Below are 19,579 nucleotides of genomic sequence, written 5' to 3'. Positions count from 1 at the left end.
AGCACATTGTGGAGTCCTGTAAGATGAGTCTCTGCGCGGGCTGGGTGCAGTGGTGGTTCAATAGCCTTATCTCCTGTGGGTGCCGATCATCAGCTAGATGTGTTGGGTTGGAACAGGAAGAGGTGCTGGAACGCACGTGGCCGCAGCGGCATCTGACGTCACCGGATATGATGCAACACGTTTCCGAGCGTGCACTCTGCCGATGGTGATGACAGGCGCGCTCCTTTTTCAAGCTCTTCCTGTTTCAACCTAACACATCTAGCTGACAATCAGTGCCTACAGGAGATAAGGCTACTGAACCACCACTGCACCCAGCCTGCGCAGAGACTCATCTTACAGGACTCCACAATGTGCTTCATTTACCTTACCTAGATGTAGGTGCTTTTATGCCTTGTTAAAAAAAAAAAAAATGTCGTACAGTTTACTTCAGCAGCGCTTATATCCTTGTTTTACATGTTCCTGGAGTTTTGCTTCTGCTTCCCTCAAGAGGCTTGCCCTAAGTACAGAACTGTCCCCCACTATCCTCATTGGACCATCATCTGCTGCCTGTGCATAGACTTATTTACCCTATCTACGTCCACATGCCTCACTCGGACTACTGACCCCTGGTTGAGTGTTTTTACTCCCTCATCCCCTGTCAGATTAAGTATTCTGTTTAACAGCCTGCGCCAGTACCACCCTTTTGTATAACAAACAGCCTCATGAAGGCCAAGGAGCACACCAGACAAGTCAGGGATAAAGTTGTGTAGAAGTTTAAAGCAGGGTTAGGTTATAAAAAAATATCCCAAGCACTGTTCAATCCATCATCGGAAAATGGAAAGAGTATGGCACAACTGCAAACCTACCAAGACATGTCCGTCCACCTAAACTGACAGGCCGGGAGAGGATAGCATTAGTCAGAGAAGCAGCCAAGAGGCCCATGGTAACTCTAGAGGTGCTGCAGAGATCAGGTGGGAGAATCTGTCCACAGGACAACTATTAGTCGTGCACTCCACAAATCTGGCCTTTATGGAAGAGCGGCAACAAGAAAGGCATTGTTGAAAGAAATCCATAAGAAGTCCCGTTTGCAGTTTGCAAGAAGCCATGTGAGGAACACAGCAAACGTGGAAGAATGTGCTCTGGTCAGATGAGAGCAAAATTGAACTTTTTGGTTCAATTTTCCGCCACACATAGCGTTTTGCTAACACTGCACATCACCCTGAACACACCATCCCCACCGTGAAACATGGTGGTGGCAGCATCATGTTGTGGGGATGCTTTTCTTCAGCAGGGACAGGGAAGTTGGTCAAAGTTGATGGGAAGATGGATGGAGCCAAATACAGGGCAATCTTAGAAGAAAACCTATTAGTCTACAAAAGACGTGAGACTGGGGCGGAGGTTCACCTTCCAGTAGGACAACAACTCTAAACATACAGCCAGAGCTATAATGGAATTGTTTAGATCAAAGCATATGCATGTGGCCCAGTCAAAGTCCCGACTTAAATCTAATTGAGAATCTGTGGCAAGACTTGAAAATTGCTGTTCAGACGCTCTCCATCCAATTTGACAGAGCTTGAGCTATTTTGCAAAAAAGAATGGGCAAAAAGGTAATTCTCTAGATGTGCAAAGCTGCTAGAGACATCCCCAAAAAAGACTTGCAACTGTAATTGCAGCGGAAGGTGGTTCTACAAAGTATTGACTCAGGGAGGCTGAATACAAATGCACACCACACTTTTGAGATGTTTATTTGTAAAAAAAAAAATGAAAACCATTTATCATTGTCCTTTCACTTCACAATTATGTGCCACGTTGTGTTGGTCTATCACAGGGATATGCAATTAGCGGACCTCCAGCTGTTGCAGAACTACAAGTCCCATGAAGCATAGCAAGACTCTGACAGCCGCAAGCATGACACCCAGAAGCAAAGGCATGATGGGACTTGTAGTTTTGCAACAGCTGGAGGTCCGCTAATTGCATATGCCTGTTCTATCGCATAAAATACCAATAAAATACATTTACGTTCTTGGTTGTAACATGACAAAATGTGGAACATTTCAAGGGTTAGGAATACTGAAAAATATGGAAAACGGAAGACCCCCTAACGGGGCTTTAATGCAGCCAATAATGTAATGTAATACAATTCAAAAATGGGTAGATAATCAAAAATAGTTTTTATTGATGCAAAAAGGAATACTTTTTCAGGGCTCTGTACAGGTTGTATATCAAGCGCATTTTGCAGCAGCTACAGTGTCCGCTTCAACTGGACCATTTCTCCTCCGAGAGATACAGCGGGCGGGGCTGAGATTCCTCTGCTGATGTCATTTTGGAAGGGGAGGAGGGGGGAGCTGGCTGGTCATGTGATCGCAATCTCGGCTCTGAAATGTAGGTCTTTACAGCATTTATATTTATAAATTATTCACAGAGGGGGACACTGCAATAGGAGGCAGTGCTGATGGTGTATACAGGTTAGTGTTATGAGAGCAGTAGGAGGGGTGAGGGGCGGCTCACACACAGACAGAGAGGGGAGGAGGGACGAGAGCAGATAGCAGGATGCTGATGACAGAGGTACGTAAACTGACCACAGTGTCTGGTCTCAGCAGCCATAATACTCGTGGTCAGTTTACAGAGGGGTGGGAAGAAACTGGCAGGATCAGCCAGGTTTCTTAGATGTTACAGGGTGCCAAATGACACAGGACAAGCACACTGTGTCCTATAACAACATGCTTTAAAGGAGCAGGATCCATTTATTTTAACAAGGGCTTTAAGAGAATAATATGGGTACTTTTTCATAATTTTATATAAACACTCATGCCATTTCACCTTTTGCTCACCCACCGGTCGGCTTAGTCCTAATAAGTGTTTCGTATTAGTCCAAGACGTAATGGTGGCCCGTTTTTCAATATGCCATCATTGCTCTTTCCAGTAGAGTTCTTTGCACACAGACATGAACTTATCGCTCCCATTTCTGCAATCTCCGCTCACCTTTGTGCATCTTTATGAACAATTTGTTCATCTTAATGAAGTGGATCCTGTTTCTGTAAGTTTTCAGTGAGTCATCCATGCATCATCCCTCTCCTCACTCCCACACATTTCTTCCCTTCACTAATTCTGTGCTCGTACCTGGAATAATATTATTTTTCACATTTCTTCATCTCTGTTCTAAGGTGACGAAAAATGTTTTTTTCTGCCTTTCTTTGGCTACATTTTGAGTAATTTAATAAAAACTCTTGGAAGATATCAAAGCTATTCTTACAAAGTGGGATTTCAATGTAGTATAAATATATATTTTAAGAAGATGGAGGAGGGGGTAGTTGTGTGGTGGGTATGTTAATTTAGGGATGGATAGTGATTTACACACGTTGTTTAAACCTGATTTCCCAAATACCCATTTTTGCCTAATAACAGGGATGTTTCTCTCATTTGTGATATCCAGGACTGTAAAACTGTAAATTTGCAAGTTATGCGCTGCGCTTGGGTGACCCCAAAAACAAAATTAATAATAACCAACTCTGTGCTTACTAGTGCGATAATATTAAATACAAATAGTATGAATGTTGAATAAATAAACAAGGTGTGAAAAAACAAGTGCTTGTTACACCATAAATGAGTGCTTATTAGTGCTTGTTACACCATACATAGTGTCTTAATCAATATAAAAAGTGCTTAGTGCTCAATATAAAGTATCCTGCTTGTCTAAATGAATAAATTAATAAATAATAAAAAAAAGTTATCTTTAGCACTCTAAATAGTACGTGCAAATAATGTCCAGCAGTGATAATAAAACAATGCGTGCAGGTGGTGTTCAGCTGTGACAACAATCCAACATCATGCCGAAGATATCCTGAGTGCTGCAAAACATGCTCCGGTGCTCCTTCGTGACCCCCTTAAGCTAATGTGCTCACCTCAGAGTGTGTGACTCAGCTGCTAACCTGAGTCCAATAACGCTTTGGAGCCACCCCTGGGCTCAGTCTGTGTCTGCTGCACTCCTCCAGCTGGAAACAATGTGGCTCCATACATATAAATGAAAAGGAAACTATATAGTGTAATATAGTCAAAATACTTTTATTAAAAGAAAACCCTCCCCACACTGGGGTACTCACATGGCACTGGTGCGTCAGTGAACCATACTATAACGGCTTTCAATGCAAAATCACTGGATGTTTGATGCGGTATGCTGTGCTGGGACAGCGCTGGTGTAAAGTCCGTGTCAGTCTCTCCGTCCTGGCCCCTCCCCTATGCGTCTTCGACACAGGGATCACGTGTCATCATTAGGGGGATACCCTCACATTTTTGTACATATTTTATTATATCTTTTCATGTGACAACACTGAAGAAATTACACTTTGCTGCAATGTAAAGTGTAAGTGTAAAGCTTGTATAACAGTGTAAATTTGCTGTCCCCTCAAAATAACTCAACACACAACTCCTAAGTGAAAATGTTCGAATTGGGCCCAATTAGCCATTTTTCCTCCCCGATGTCATGTGACTCGTTAGTGTTACAAGGTCTCGGGTGTGAATGGGGAGCAGGTGTGTTAAATTTGGTGTTATCGCTCTCACTCTCTCCATCTTTTCACTGGAAGTTCAACATGGCACCTCATGGCAAAGAACTCTCTGAGGATCTGAAAAAAAGAATTGTTGCTCTATATAAAGATGGCATCGGCTATAAGATTGCCAAGACCCTGAAACTGAGCTGCAGCACGGTGGCCAAGACAATACAGCGTTTTAACAGGACAGGTTCCACTCAGAACAGGCCTCGCGTGGTCGACCAAAGAAGTTGAGTGCACATGTTCAGCGTCATATCCAGAGGTTGTCTTTTGGAAATAAACGCGTTAGTGCTGCAAGCATTTCTGCAGAGGTTGAAGGGGTGGGGGGTCAGCCTTTCAGTGCTTGGACCATACACCGCACACTGCATCAAATTGGTCTGCATTGCTGTTGTCCCTAAAGGAAGCCTCTTCTAAAGATGATGCACAAGAAAGCCAACAAACAGTTTGCTGAAGACAAGCAGACTAAGGACATGGATTACTGGAACCATGTCCTGTGGTCTGATGAAACCAAGATAAACTTATTTGGTTCCGATTGTGTCAAGCGTGTGTGGCGGCAACCAGTTGAGGAGTACAAAGACAAGTGTGCCTTGTCTACAGTCAAGCATGGTGGTGGGAGTGTCGTGGTCTGGGGCTGCATGAGTGCTGCCGGCATTGGGGAGCTACAGTTCATTGAGGGAACCATGAATGCCAACATGTACTGTGACATACTGAAGCAGAGCATGATGTCCTCCCTTCGGAGACTGGGCGGCAGGGCAGTATTCCAACATAACGACCCCAAACACACCACCTAGACGACCACTGCTTGCTAAAGAAGCTGAGGGTAAAGGTGATGGACTGGCCAAGCATGTCTCTAGACCCTATTGATCATCTCTGGGGCATCCTCAAACAGAAGGTGGAGGAGCGCAAGGTCTCTAACATCCACCAGCTCTGTGATATCATCATGGAGGAGTGGAAGAGGACTCCAGGGGCAACCTGTGAAGCTCTGGTGAACTCCATGCCCAAGAGGGTTAAGACAGTGCTGGAAAATAATGGTGGCCACACAAAATATTGACACTTTGGGCCCAATTTGGACGTTTTCACTTAGGGGTGTACTCACTTTTGTTGCCAGCTGTTTAGACCTTAATGGCTGTGTGAGTTATTTTGAGGGGACAGCAAATTTACCCTGTTATACAAGCTGTACACTCACTACTTTACATTGTAACAAAGTGTTATTTCTTCAGTGTTGTCACATGAAAAGATAAAATATTTACAAAAATGTGAGATGTGTGTATGTATATGTGTATATATAATATTTTAGCTCTCCAAAGATGCTGCATTGATTTTAATGTTACTAGGCTTTCGTGAGCTTTTTTTTTTTTTTTTTTTTTTGCACCAAAACGCTTGAAATGCGCCTCAGTGTGAAAGGGCTCTAAATTATTTTGAAATGACAAGCTCCTGCCCTCCTTGTGACCACTGAGACCACCCTACAAACTACATTGCATTGGAGCAATACAGCTTGGTTTAGGACCCACCTTTGTTAAAAATCCTTTAGAGTTTACTGCTTTGTTTCTTTGTACTATAGAGTAGTGATGCCCTAGCTGAATATTTTATAATGGCAAATGAGGTATAGCAACTGTCTTCAAAGAACGTAGTGCAGCTCCTCAGCAGATAGAATGAATAGCTGTATTATTATAAAGGAGACACAAGAGGGTGCTTCTAAGCGCAGCAAACTAAATCATTTATTAGTAAAAAATATGAATTTGCCGCTCCCATGAAGTAGGAATAAAAGTTCATATCAAGCTTAAAATCCATCATCCATGAGGACCTGGGTTATCTAAAGCAGGTGGGAGCAACACTGCCAGTGTTGGGAGATGTACAAGCTCAAAACCAGAGGATATATCAGCTCGGGAACCAGTCTGACAGCATGGGAACTTGCTGATGACCTCAGACGCTGGTGGAGGTGAAGGGGGCGTGGTTATGTGTTTTGAGGTGGCAATGCCTCTTTCTCAAGCCTGTCATCATGGGGATAGCTCAGAAGGATCCTTATTCACCTTTCTTAATAGATTTTGCTGCAGATGGGGTTAACGCTGTGGGACCGAGCCCCTGGTGTTTTTCATCTGTGTGGAGTGTCATGTACACAAACTCTTTCCTGCCATTCGGTGTTTAATCATTCTACCACTGCTGCTTCTGCTTGCAATACATGGTACTTCAATTCATTTTCTCCTGCCCACCTACAGTGACTTTTGGTCACCTGTGGCCATCCAACCCTCACCTGCTACCAGCTATCCTGAATTATTCCCTCTAACATTGAGCTTGTACATTGCCCTACTGCCATGTGGTTGCAAATGTCTAGTACTATTCTGGACTCGGAGGGGGGAGTCCCACTGTATTCAATGTTTGCAGCCCACTTTCTGTCAACCAGCCCGGGCTGGAGTCATGTTGCCCCCTGGGGGGTGTTATGTAAGTGTGTGTGTGTGTGTGTGTGTGTGTGTATGGAGATATATACATACTTACCAGTCATTTTATTGGGTACAGTGGGTTGGACCCCCTTTTGCCATCAGAACTGCCATAATTTTAAGGTGGCATAGATTCAACAAGGTGTTGGAAACATTTCTCAACATGCAAGGCCATACAAGGCCATCCACAACATCGCCCCCAGCTACACCAGCAACCTCATCTTTAGATATCGCCCTAATTGTCCCCTCCACTCCTCCCAGGACCTCCTGCTCTCTAGATCCCTTGTTATCTCCTCCCATGCTCGCCTTCAGGACTTCTCCAGATCCTCTCCCATCCTCTGGAACTCCCTGCCCTGGTTTAATTGATCAGCCCCTAACCTGTCCACCTTTATGAGATCCCTGAAAACTCACTTATTCAGGGAAGCCCCCGCTATCGGCCGCTTACCAACGGTAAAGCGCCGCTAACAATAGCGGCGCTTTACCGCCGACGCCCGCCCCAGTGTGAAAGGGCTCTTATTGTAAAACTATTGGCGCTATATAAATTGTGTATAATAATAACAATAATATTTGAGTTACTGTTGCATTTCTCATCTCAAACCAGTCTGCGCATCCTCCTCTGAAATGAACAAGGCATTTTCATCCACACAACAACCATGTCAAGTTCAGTCACTTAAATCCCCATTCTGATTCTCGGTTTGAACTTCAGCAAGTCGCCTTCACCACGTCTAGATGCCTAAATGCATTGAGTTGCTGCCATCTGAGTGGCTGATTAGCAATGAGACCAGCATGTGGATAAACACTGTGCTTGTTTGACCACCTATGACCTAGTGGTCCATACTTTGTGGTATGAGGCCCGGTGTGTTGAAGTTTGATGGAGGATATTACTACTCACTTCAGTCTGTTAGAATATACACCTCGGTGACTCCTAAAGAGATATGGACTTTTGTACTAGTGTCCGTGGGCACTTTTGAACTTGATATATTTACCTATTTCCAGAGCTGCATATATCTATTCCCCCTAATAATGGAATGGCTGGTTACCAAACCCAAACGGTTCAATAGGCATGAATGCTGTTCTCAGCGAAAAAATTGATCTGTTACTGCCCATATGGAGCTCAGAACGATCTCCGAGGTCACGGATGGATCTAGGGATGAAAGAAGGACTAACCGTGCATTATCACTGTGCTTAATCAAAGTTCTGTCTGTGGGTGTTAGTATAGTGCTTCCAGGTATATCAGACCTCTGGCCATTCTAGGATAAATTCAATGCAGATGTTATTTTTGCTGGTAGGCGTTAGTGTACTTCTTTTCCTTTCTATAGATAGAACTTTTCGATTAAGCACAGCAATAATGCACTGTTGGTCCTCCTTTCATCCCTAGATCCATCCGTGATCCCAGAGCCGGAGATAGTTCAGGGCTTCATATGGGCAGTAACAAAGATCAATTTTTTCCCTGAGAACAGCATTCATGTCTATTGACCCGTTTGCTAACCAGCTATTCCATTATTAGAGCATGGTGGTGATGCATGCAGCACTTTGAAGGCTAGGAATTGAGCATCATTTCAGTCTCGATATTCAAGATTTTTTGTTACTGTTTTGAATAATCCAGCAATATTTGGAGTTTAGTTGGAAAGTTTTTTTTAATTTTGCACATCAGATTTCACTTATTTGCATTGATGTACATAGTTTTATATTTATTCTTTTGTCATTTGTTTTATATGTCCTATGTACTGTGGTTATATACAGGCTTTTGATATGCATTAAGATTAGTGCACATGTTACATAGTAGGTGAGGTTGAAAAAAGACACAAGTCCAAGTCCAACCTATGTGTGTGATTATATGTCAGTATTGGTGCTTATCTAATAGTTTCTTGAAACTATTGATGCTCCCCGCTGAGACCACCGTCTGTGGAAGGCAATTCCACATCCTTGCCGCTCTTTCAGTAAAGAACCCTCTAGGTAGTTTAAGGTTAAACCTCTTGTCTTGTTAAACTCCCACGTGTCTTGTTAAATTCCCTTCCACGAAAAAGTTTTATCCCTATTGTGGAGTCACCAGTACGGTATTTGTAAATTGAAATCCTATCCCCTCACAAGCGTCTCTTCTCCTGAGAGAATAAGTTCAGTGCTCGCAACCTTTCCTCATAACTAATATCCTCCTGATCCTTTATTAGTTTTGTTGCCCTTCTTTGTACTCGCTCCATTTCCAGTACATCCTTCCTGAGGACTGGTGCCCAGAACTGGACAGCATACTCTAGGTGCGGCCGGACCAGAGTCTTGTAGAGTGGGAGAATTATCGTTTTATCTCTGGAATTAATCCCCTTTTTAATGCATGCCAATATTCTTTTTGCCTTGTTAGCAGCAGCTTGACATTGCATGCCATTGCTGAGCCCATCATCTACTAGGACCCCCAGGTCCTTTTCCATCCTAGATTCCCCCAGTGTATAGATTGCATTCATATTTTTGCCACCCAAATGCATTATTTTACATTTTTCTACATTGAACCTCATTTGCCATGTAGTTGCCCACCCCATTAATTTGTTCAGATCTTTTTGCAAGGTTTACACATCCTGCGGAGAAGTTATTGCCTGCTTAGCTTAGTATTGTCTGCAAATACAGAGATTGAACTGTTTATCCCATCCTCCAGGTCGTTTATGAACAAATTAAATAGTATTGTTCCCAGCACAGAACCCCAGGGGACCCCACTACCCACCCTTGATCATTCTGAGTACTCCCCATTTATCACCACCCTCTGAACTCGCCCTTGTAGCCAGTTTTCAATCCATGTACTCACCCAATGGTCCATGCCCACGGACCTTATTTTGTACAGTAAACGTTTATGGGGAACTGTGTCAAATGTATTTGCAAAATCCAGATACACCACGTCTACGGGCCTTACTTTATCTAGATGGCAACTCACCTCCTCATAGAAGGTTAATAGATTGGTTTGGCAAGAACAATTCTTCAATTTTGTGTTGATATAAAGCACTATATTTTGTTTTCTTTGGGTATTTACTCACTGGTATATTTATATTGAGACAGTGCACTTTATATACTTTTTTCACCCTTTTTATCTCCTGGTATTCAGGGAGTTTTAGATGCAGCAGTCATTTATTATTAGTTGGCTGGCGCATCCTTTCATCCATTTTAACATGTATCTGTACTTGGCACCTGAATCACTTGACTTGCTCCCTGCCACTATAACACAATGTTCTTCGGTTTATACAGCATGTTTACTCATAATTTCTTCTTGAGTTTTCTGTATCTGTAGTTTTCACGAAATGTGGTTACTTGTTGCCTGTGGAGAAATGCCACATAATGTGATTCATGCCTGAAAACCCATTTGGCTGAAGGGCTCTCGATAACCTAATGGAGAAAAACAAAAGACGGGGGAATGCTGATTCCAAACTTAACAAGGGAGGGGAAGCTGTCATTATCCTAATGACCTGGAAATTCAGAGGGCAAAAGAATCGGAAGCAATATTTTTTTTTGATAAAACAACCCACCAGCTTCCATCTACTAATAAATATATTCTCTGAATTATTTAAAACGTAGTTTGTAATAGATAAAATGCATACATGGGGACTGTTTTTTACCAGACAAAGCTTTCTATTTTTTGTAAATTCAATTTTTGAGATTTTTTAATTTTTTTTTTTTTACTGGCTCTGCCACACAGCACAGCCTATTTTTCTCTGTTGCAGTTAAAGGCTAAGTGCACCTTTTTAGTAACATGTTGTATGTTACACTCCTATTTAGGCTGTAATTTGTAACATATTCCTAAACACCTGCTTCCCACCCCCAAGCCCCCTCCGTGTGACTACATGACGATGCCCCACAGATGCTCAATAGGGTTTAGGTCTGGAGACATGCTTGGTCAATCCATCACCTTTACCCTCAGCTTCTTTAGCAAGGCAGTGGTCGTTTTGGAGGTGTGTTTGGGGTCGTTATCATGTTGGAATACTACCCTGCAGCCCAGTCTCTGAAGGGAGGGGATCATGCTCGGCTTCAGTATGTCACAGTACATGTTGGCATTCATGGTTCCCTCAATGAACTGTAGCTCCCCAGTGCCGGCAGCACTCATGCAGCCCCAGACCATGACACACCCTCCACCATGCTTGACTGAAGGCAAGACACTTGTATCTGTACTCCTCACTTGGTTGCCTCTGCACCAAATAAGTTTATCTTGGTCTCATCAGACCACATGACATGGTTCCAGTAATCCATGTCCTTAGTCTGCTTGTCTTCAGCAAACTGTTGGCTTTCTTGTGCATTATCTTTAGAAGAGGCTTCCTTCTGGGACGACAGCCATGCAGACCAATTTGATGCAGTGTTTTTGCGTATGGTCTGATCACTGGAAGGCTGACCCCCCTCCCCTTAAACCTCTGCAGCAATGCTGGCAGCACTCATACATTTATTTCCCAAAGACAACCTCTGGATATGACGCTGAGCACATGCATTCTTTGGTCGACCATGGCAAGGCCTGTTCTGAGTGGAACCTGTACTGTTAAACCAATGTATGGTCTTGGCCACCTTGGCAGTCTTCTAGCCTAGGCCATCTTTATGTAGAGCAACAATTATTTTTTTCAGATCTTCAAGAGTTCTTTTGCCATGAGGTGCCATGTTGAACTTCCAGTGGCCTGTATGAGAGAGTGAGAGCGATAACACCAAATTTAACACACCTGCTCCCCATTCACACCTGAGACCTTGTAACACTAATGAGTCACATGACACCGGGGGAGGGAAACTGGCTAATTGGGCCAAATTTGGACATTTTCACTTAGGGGTGTACTCACTTTTGTTGCCACCGGTTTAGACCTTAATGGCTGTGTGTTGTTTTGAGGGGACAGCAAATTGACACTGCCATACAAGATGTTAAACTCACTACTTTACATTGTAGCAAAGTGTCATTTCTTCAGTCTTCTCACTTGAAAAGATGTAATAAAATATTTACAAAAAATGTGAGGGGTGTACTCACTTTTGTATGTGTGTGTGTGTGTGTATGTATATATCTCTATCTCTATCATCTCTATCATCTCTATCTCTATCTCTATCATCTCTATCTCTATCATCTCTATCTCTATCTCTATCTCTATCATCTCTATCTCTATCATCTCTATCTCTATCTCTATCATCTCTATCTCTATCATCTCTATCTCTATCTCTATCTCTATCATCTCTATCTCTATCTCTATCATCTCTATCTCTATCTCTATCATCTCTATCTCTATCTCTATAATCTCTATCTCTATCATCTCTATCTCTATCTCTATCATCTCTATCATCTCTATCTCTATCATCTCTATCATCTCTATCTCTATCATCTCTATCTCTATCTCTATCATCTCTATCTCTATCTCTATCATCTCTATCTCTATCTCTATCATCTCTATCTCTATCTCTATCTCTCTAGATATATCATAATCTATAGCAAAAGTCCTATATGTATGTTTGTTTTTATTTTTTTTTGAGCACCTGACTACAAATCCGTATAAAGGAATATATACTAGAAAACGATACACGTGGGGTGCATCTAAGAGTGTCAACAGATGGGACATGTAAATCGGAATAATTTATGCAGCTCACCTTGGCGATTGACCAAGGAAACACCAATTTGTGTCTCTGGTAAGAAGTGTAAATGGCAGGGATCCATGGTAAATTTCCAAGAGACCTTCAAAAACGCATCCCAAGATTGGATATACCATAGTCCAAATTAAAGCTGTTGGCTATTGGGAAGACTACAAGGTGTCGAGCAGGGGTCTCAAAACTTTCTAAACCAAGGGCCAGTCTACTGTTCTTCAGACTTTAGAGATGGGGGGGGGGGGGGCAGACTGTGGACAATGGAAGTAGATAATGTCTCAGGCATGGTGGTCAGTGGGGGTAAAAAAAATTTCATAGCACCCCTGTGGTTAGGTGGAGAAGGTTGCCAATCGTTGGTGTCAGTAGGAGGATTAATGCCCCATCGTTGGTGTCTCTGGGAGGATTCGTGCTCTATTGTTGATGTCCGAGGGAGGAATAGTGTCCCAAGGGTGGATAAAGGCAAGCAAAAGGCTAGCCATAGATAAACATAAGTCCCACATAAATTAAAATCATTAAAACTATGTGTTTTTGAGACTGAATTGCTCCCTCCTCAGGACTCCTGAAGAGGGTGCAATGAGCAATGCAGGCTCTAAAATGTTACACTTTTTAGATGTGCTCTGCTTTGGTTTTGGTTTTGGTTTTTTCCTCCTGCATTTTTGAACCATAAATGGAAATCGCATGCTAGCATGGCATCTATAGTTTCCTGCCACTGAGTTCAAGGCCAATTTTAACAAGATGAAAGTCTCCACAGGATCATGTATTTTTGCACATTAAGTAATAAATGATTCTAGCTGTATAGCCTGGCTTAGTTTTCATCCTGCTTTATTACACGAGACTGTTTCTTCCTGCCACTAGGAGCACTGTTGGAGGATAGGAGACTTTGTCTTCATTGAGTTTGAATGGGCAAACTGTCTCCTAGGAGCTGATGTTTTACAGCAGGGGTCTCTAAACTTTCTAAACAAAGGGTCAGTTTGCTGTCCTTCAGTCTTTAGGGGGGTGTTCTGTCGAAGTGCCCGCTATCGAGAAGTGCCCGGTATGTACTGAGCATGTGCCGTATGGAACAGCACAACAGCTGATTTGCCGATCAGCTGGGCTGACGTAACCAGGGAGCATGTGCACATCGTACCAGATTATCTCTCAATGGGAGATACCATTTCACAGGCACAATTTAAACCTATACAAACAGCAGGGAGAGACCGTAGTTCTCAGATTGTGCATCACTGCTGCTGGAGGGCGGCTAGTAGCGTTGTTTTGAAGGGCTGGTATTGTCTGTGTTGCAACTCGCCCTGTCACACAGGCAAAACCGGCCGTTCAACACAGCAAACCCGCCCTACAGCACAGACAAAACCGGACCATCAGCACACTGTAATGCCCCGTACACACGGTCGGACTTTGGACATTCCGACAACAAAATCCTAGGATTTTTTCCGACGGATGTTGGCTCAAACTTGTCTTGCATACACACGGTCACACAAAGTTGTCGGAAAATCCGATCGTTCTAAACGCGGTGACGTAAAACACGTACGTCGGGACTATAAACAGGGCACTAGCCAATAGCTTTCATCTCTTTATTTATTCTGAGCATGCGTGGCACTTTGTCCGTCGGATTTGTGTACACACGATCGGAATTTCCAACAACAGATTTTGTTGTCGGAAAATTTTATATCCTGCTCTCAAACTTTGTGTGTCGGAAAATCTGATGGAAAATGTGTGATGGAGCCTACACACAGTCAGAATTTCCGACAACAAGGTCCTATCACACATTTTCCATCGGAAAATCCGACCGTGTGTACAGGGTATAAAGCAACAGCGAGGCACAATGTGAGAACTATGGTCTCCCTGCGCTGTTTGTAAAGGTTTCATTTGAGGGCGTGAAATGGTATCTCCCATTGAGAGATGCCTCCTACGATGTGCGCTTGCGCCCTGGTCACGTCTCTCCAGCTGATCGGGAAATCAGCTGAAGTGGGGCTCCGTCCTATGCATGCGCGGGCACTATTCGACGAGGGGCACTTCTCGACAGAACAGGGGCCAGACTGTGGCCAGTGGAAGTAGAAAATATCCTGACATCAGTGGGAATAAACAATGCCCTGTCATTGGTGTCAGTGGGAGGAATTTTGCCCCATTGTTTGTTGTCCTTGGGAGGAATTTTGCCCCATCGTTGGTGTCCTTGGGAGAAATTGTGCACCTTTTATTGATGTCAGTGGGGGGAATTGTATCCCATTGTTGGTATCTGTGGACGAAATGGTAACTAAAAGGCCAGATAAAGGCAAGCAAAGGGCCACATCTCACCCCCAGGCTGCAGTTTTGGAGACCACTGTTTTAGAGCACACCAGGGTGTACTCAAAGGCAGGAGGGTGCCAGCAGTCATGCTGGAACTAGGGTTCAGAAACCGTAACATATCATGCTGGCTATTTTGTCAGAGGGTTCTGGGACTAGTCTTGATGTATAGCGTTTAGTGAAATTGTTGTTCTACACAGCCTTGTCTATAGTGGGGTTTTTTTTGGCCCTGTTTTGTGGCCAAAGTAGACTCCCATAGAACACACTTTTTCTCAAACATTTGGAAGCAACAAATGAACTGAAGCCTTCACATCACAGGTTCCTGGCAAATACTACTTTAGAATGTCCTGGGGGGGCTTTAACATCTTTGTCTATTTTCCAGAGATGCATTGACTGTTCTTTCAGCAGGTGGAATTGTTGGTCAAACCTCGATTTATCTTCTGTCTTAACACCAAAATGAGTTTTGTTTCTGACACCAGTGTGGTAATTGAGCAATTTACCTAAAGCATGTGTAGCTATAATTGCTTGTTTGGTTTGATTTCAGCTGAATTTTTTCAACAGTATAAAATTCCACATTTTTTTTTTTTTTTTTTATGTGTTCACAGATGAATGTAAATGCGAAATTTTAAAACGCAGAAAGCTTCATGGCAAATCTGTGCCGCATTACGCAGCTATTGAACCGGACGGGAACGGCTTGATGATTATCTCTTACAAGCCCTTCAAATTCATTGGAAATGAACAAAATCAAGCTGAAGAGGAGAGCATGGAGCAGGATGAAAAGAAAGGTAATATATAAACTGATATGTTCTGCTGCAGAATTGGGAACAGTTTCACTCCAATATGAGCTCCTGCGTTTGAAATAGATTCTTTCTTGCGATCCCAACTTTAGAATAACAATTGTATACTTCCTAAGAACACGACCCCTTGTGCTTTACATATTCCTTAAAGTGTACCTGTATTGCACATCAGGATAGTACACTGAAGCCAAAAGTTAAAGTGTTCACCTTTTCAGAAAAAACAAAAAGATTACCCAACACCCTACATCATCACTAAATGATGGACTGCGGTCTGGATCCGAACCGAGTCACTACCACATCCAGAACGATGTGGCTGCCATTGGCTCCTGCTGCTGTCAATCACAGCCAGTGAGGAGGGAGAAGGGGGTGGGGCCGAACCATACTCTGTGTCAGTGGACACACAAGCCCGAGTGAATGCCCCCATTGCAAGCTTGCTATGGGCCCACTCGGCGTGGGGGGGGGATCCAGGAACACCGGCGGCGGAAGAAGAGGATGATCATGACTACTCTGTACAAAACCACCATGCAAAGCAGGTAAGTATGACATGTTTGTTTAAAAAAAAAAAATATGGGTTTACAATCACTTGAAGTGATGTTATAGGTTCGGCTTTAAAAAAACAAACGTCATACTTACCTGCTCCGTGTAATGGTTTTGCAGAGTGCAGCCCTGATCCTCTTCTTCTCGGGTTCCCTGTCGGTGCTCCTGGCTCCTCCCCCTTGACCATTGCCCCCAATAGCAAGCTGCTTGCAATGGGGGCACTGGTGCATGCTTGCTTTCAAGTCCTGTTCTATGCATCCATAAGACATAGAGCTGTGGCTTGCCCCCCCCCCCCCCCCCCGCTCCCTTCTCATTGGCTCACTTGCTGTAAGTTACAGCAGTGGGAGCCAATAGCTGCTGTCTCAACCAGTGAGGAGAGGGAGTTCCGGGACAGCTGAAGCTCTCATGCACATCGCTGGATCGAGAGGTGAGTATTGGGATGGCTGTAGGGGGAGCAGCACACAGAAGGTTTTTTTGCCTTCATGCATAGCATAACATAAAGGTTAATTGTTTTGTAGCCTAAAATATGAAGTAGGAGGGATCTTTGACATAATGCAAGAAGTGTACAGAGGACATAGGACTGCTCCTGAATTTCTGATAAGCTGATAACAGTTTTTTTTTTTTTTTTTGTATATCAATCATTCGGTACAGGACCCAGGACTCTTATGCATAGTGTAACAAATAATTCTGCGCTGCCCAAAAAAAGGGAGCAGCTAACACAGCAAATAGGATATATGCACTAGAAATGCATAAAGACATGGGTGAGCGAGTTTGGGGTGGAGCAACTTGACTGGCCTGCGCAGAGTCCTGACCTTAACCCAGTAGAACACCTTTGGGATGAATTGGAGCAGAGACTGAGCTGGGCCTTCTCGTCCACATCAGTGCCTGACCTCACAAATGCGCTTCTGGAAGAATGGTCAAACATTCCCATAGACACACTCCTAAACCTTGTGGACAGCCTTTCCAGAAGAGTTGATGCTGTTATAGCTGCAAACGGTGGGCCAACTCAATATTGAACCCTACGGACTAAGATGCTATTAAATTTCATGTATGTAAAGGCAGGCGTCCCAATACTTTTGGTAATCTAGTGTATGTGAGAAGACAGTGATTACCGCTAGTGGCTATTTGCAGCCGCTTGCGATAATCGGAAGCGAATCCGACAGGCTGGTTGTAATAGATCAATCAACTTGGTACATTCAGCCTGCCCATTAATGCTTCTACTCTTGAGATTCGAACCGTGTATGGCCGGCCTAAGTCATTAGCAATACACACACAGTCTGATTATTGATAGAGGCAGTTAATGATTCTCTGTCAACAGTTTTTCCATGTGTGAACACCACAAGAAGCATCTAAAAACCAGTCAGCCTACATCCTAGTGGCTGCTGACTTTGTACATTGAATTACAGAGTCCCTTTAAAGTGGAGTTCCACCCAAAAATTGAACTTCTGCTTTAAGTGCAGGTGACCCCCTGACATGCCACATTTGACATTTCATTTTTTTAGGGGGGGGGGGGGGGGGGGGCAGATACCCTCTTTTTAGAGGCGTCCAGCTTCCACTTCCTCCCGGGGCTCCACGGCACCGAAAGGAAGATCACCTCTCCCTCCTCCCTCCCTTCAATCTTCTGGGACACGTCATTGGTCCCAGAAGATTGCCCAGCCAATCACAGCGCGCAGTGCGTGCCCGGCTGTGGCTTCACAGCCGGGCGCCCACAATAAGAATGATGGCACCTCGGAGAGGAGGGGGAGAGGAGTGAGGCTTCGTACGCCCACATCGCTGGACCGTGGGACAGGTGAGTGTCCGATTTATTAAGTCATCAGTTACACTTTTTGTAGCTGCTGACTTTTTTATTGTTTTATTTTTTTCTTTCGGCGGACCTCCGCTTTAAGAAAAAAAGAATATTCTGTTATTTTAAAACCCTTTCGGTGATGCATAATGATTTTTTTTTTGTGCTGTTGAGCCAGTGACTCAGACGCTTCATCTTCTCCCAGAACTGTTGTGTTGTTCTGGCTCAGTGAGCCTCGGTGGTTTTTGCCGTCTCGTCTCTTTCTATGTATCGGCTCTCATGCAATCACTGTGTTTCCTGGAGAAATATAGTCAATCTGTCTTTTGTTTGTTGACTCTTGGATTTTTCCCCTGTGGTCATTGCTCCAGGAAAACTCTCATTCTGAATTCTTAATGTGTTAGGGAGATTTTCAGAGAAATTTCAGCAAAAAAAGATATTTATGGCGAGTGCCTAGATAAAAAGTTGGTTTAACTTAACACGTGCATCCTCCCATCTCCCTGTCCCTGCTGTACTTAACTCCATGAATGATTAGCTTTCATGGCCCCTGCAGCTGGTGCAGGGGTCTGGGAGTTTGAAAACTGCGCTCTTCTTCCCCTTTTTTTTTCCTTAGGAAAACCGGGATGGAGCAGAGTGATTCTGATTGGTTTAAGGGGTCATATGACATTTAGAATCACCCTGATTTATCCCAGAAGAAGACCATGAATTTTTAAATCCCTGGACCCTTACACCGGCTGCTTAGGCAGTGAAAGCTAATCACCCATGGAGGTAGGTACAGCAGGGCCCCAGGTACCTTTTTCATTTTTTGTGAAGTGGTGAATTTTTGTTTAAATACAGGGCTAGAAAAATTCTGTATTATTCATAGCCAGTGGCTGCAGTCTAGAAATATGTTTATATTTTGGCAGCAATAGAAAGCTCTCAAAAAGGATGGGTTTGATTTGTCAGGTGTTAAGTGCTTTGACTATCTTTCTTCTGGGATTTGTCCATATGTACTTCGGTGGAAATTCTTATTTTGGAGGAAGTCTTGAAAAGTCCAAATATTACCACTACCATTTTACAGCAAAATTAGTACTTGAAATCATCACAAGCAAGTTGGTGGGTCCAATTCCTCCACAATACACCAATGACTCACAGCACAGCTTATGCAGGAACTAAACAACAAAATGTCCCCATTGCATCACTGAAGCTTATTTTTATTTTTTTCTGGTTTGGACCTGTTCAGCTTTGACTTGCTGGGCCGAGATGGTGTGATCCAACTCTGGAGGAAATTTTAACTTTGACAACTAGAATATTCCATGTTGTATTCAAATCCCAACCACGGCACTACCTGACTGGAGTTTGCAGGTTCTCCCTAATTGGCTCCTGTCTAAATTGCCCCTAGTATAACCCTACCACATTAGGCATGGCACTACCTGACTTCCACTCTTAATACTTGGCAACCCAACGGTCTCATTTTACTAGCCTCACAAGACCGAGGCTCTCAGATATCAAACATTAGTCTGTAGACAGCCAAACCGTGATGCGTACCCCCCTCCCTGCTGTCAACACCCGTGACCCCTTGCTGAGGCGTCATAGGCGTATTTGGGAGATAGCTCTTAGTAAAACCAATACTGCACCCTACCATACACACATCCCCTTGTGGCATAACCCCCAATTACA

At 43.6% G+C, this 19,579-nt stretch overlaps 1 protein-coding gene across 1 annotated transcript in view; it reads left to right on the top strand.

Moving 5' to 3' along the window:
* NUDCD1 (NudC domain containing 1) overlaps positions 1 to 19,579 on the top strand; it is a 266,321-nt gene that overhangs the window by 126,725 nt on the left and 120,017 nt on the right. Inside the window, exon 5 of the mRNA XM_073632155.1 lies at positions 15,412 to 15,591. Coding sequence (XP_073488256.1) covers positions 15,412 to 15,591 — 180 coding nt within the window. The remainder of the gene's footprint in view (positions 1 to 15,411; positions 15,592 to 19,579) is intronic.

The sequence above is a fragment of the Aquarana catesbeiana genome, linkage group LG05, assembly GCF_042186555.1.
Source record: "Aquarana catesbeiana isolate 2022-GZ linkage group LG05, ASM4218655v1, whole genome shotgun sequence".
Taxonomy (NCBI): domain Eukaryota; kingdom Metazoa; phylum Chordata; class Amphibia; order Anura; family Ranidae; genus Aquarana; species Aquarana catesbeiana.
This window is presented reverse-complemented; position numbering and strand designations above follow the sequence as displayed.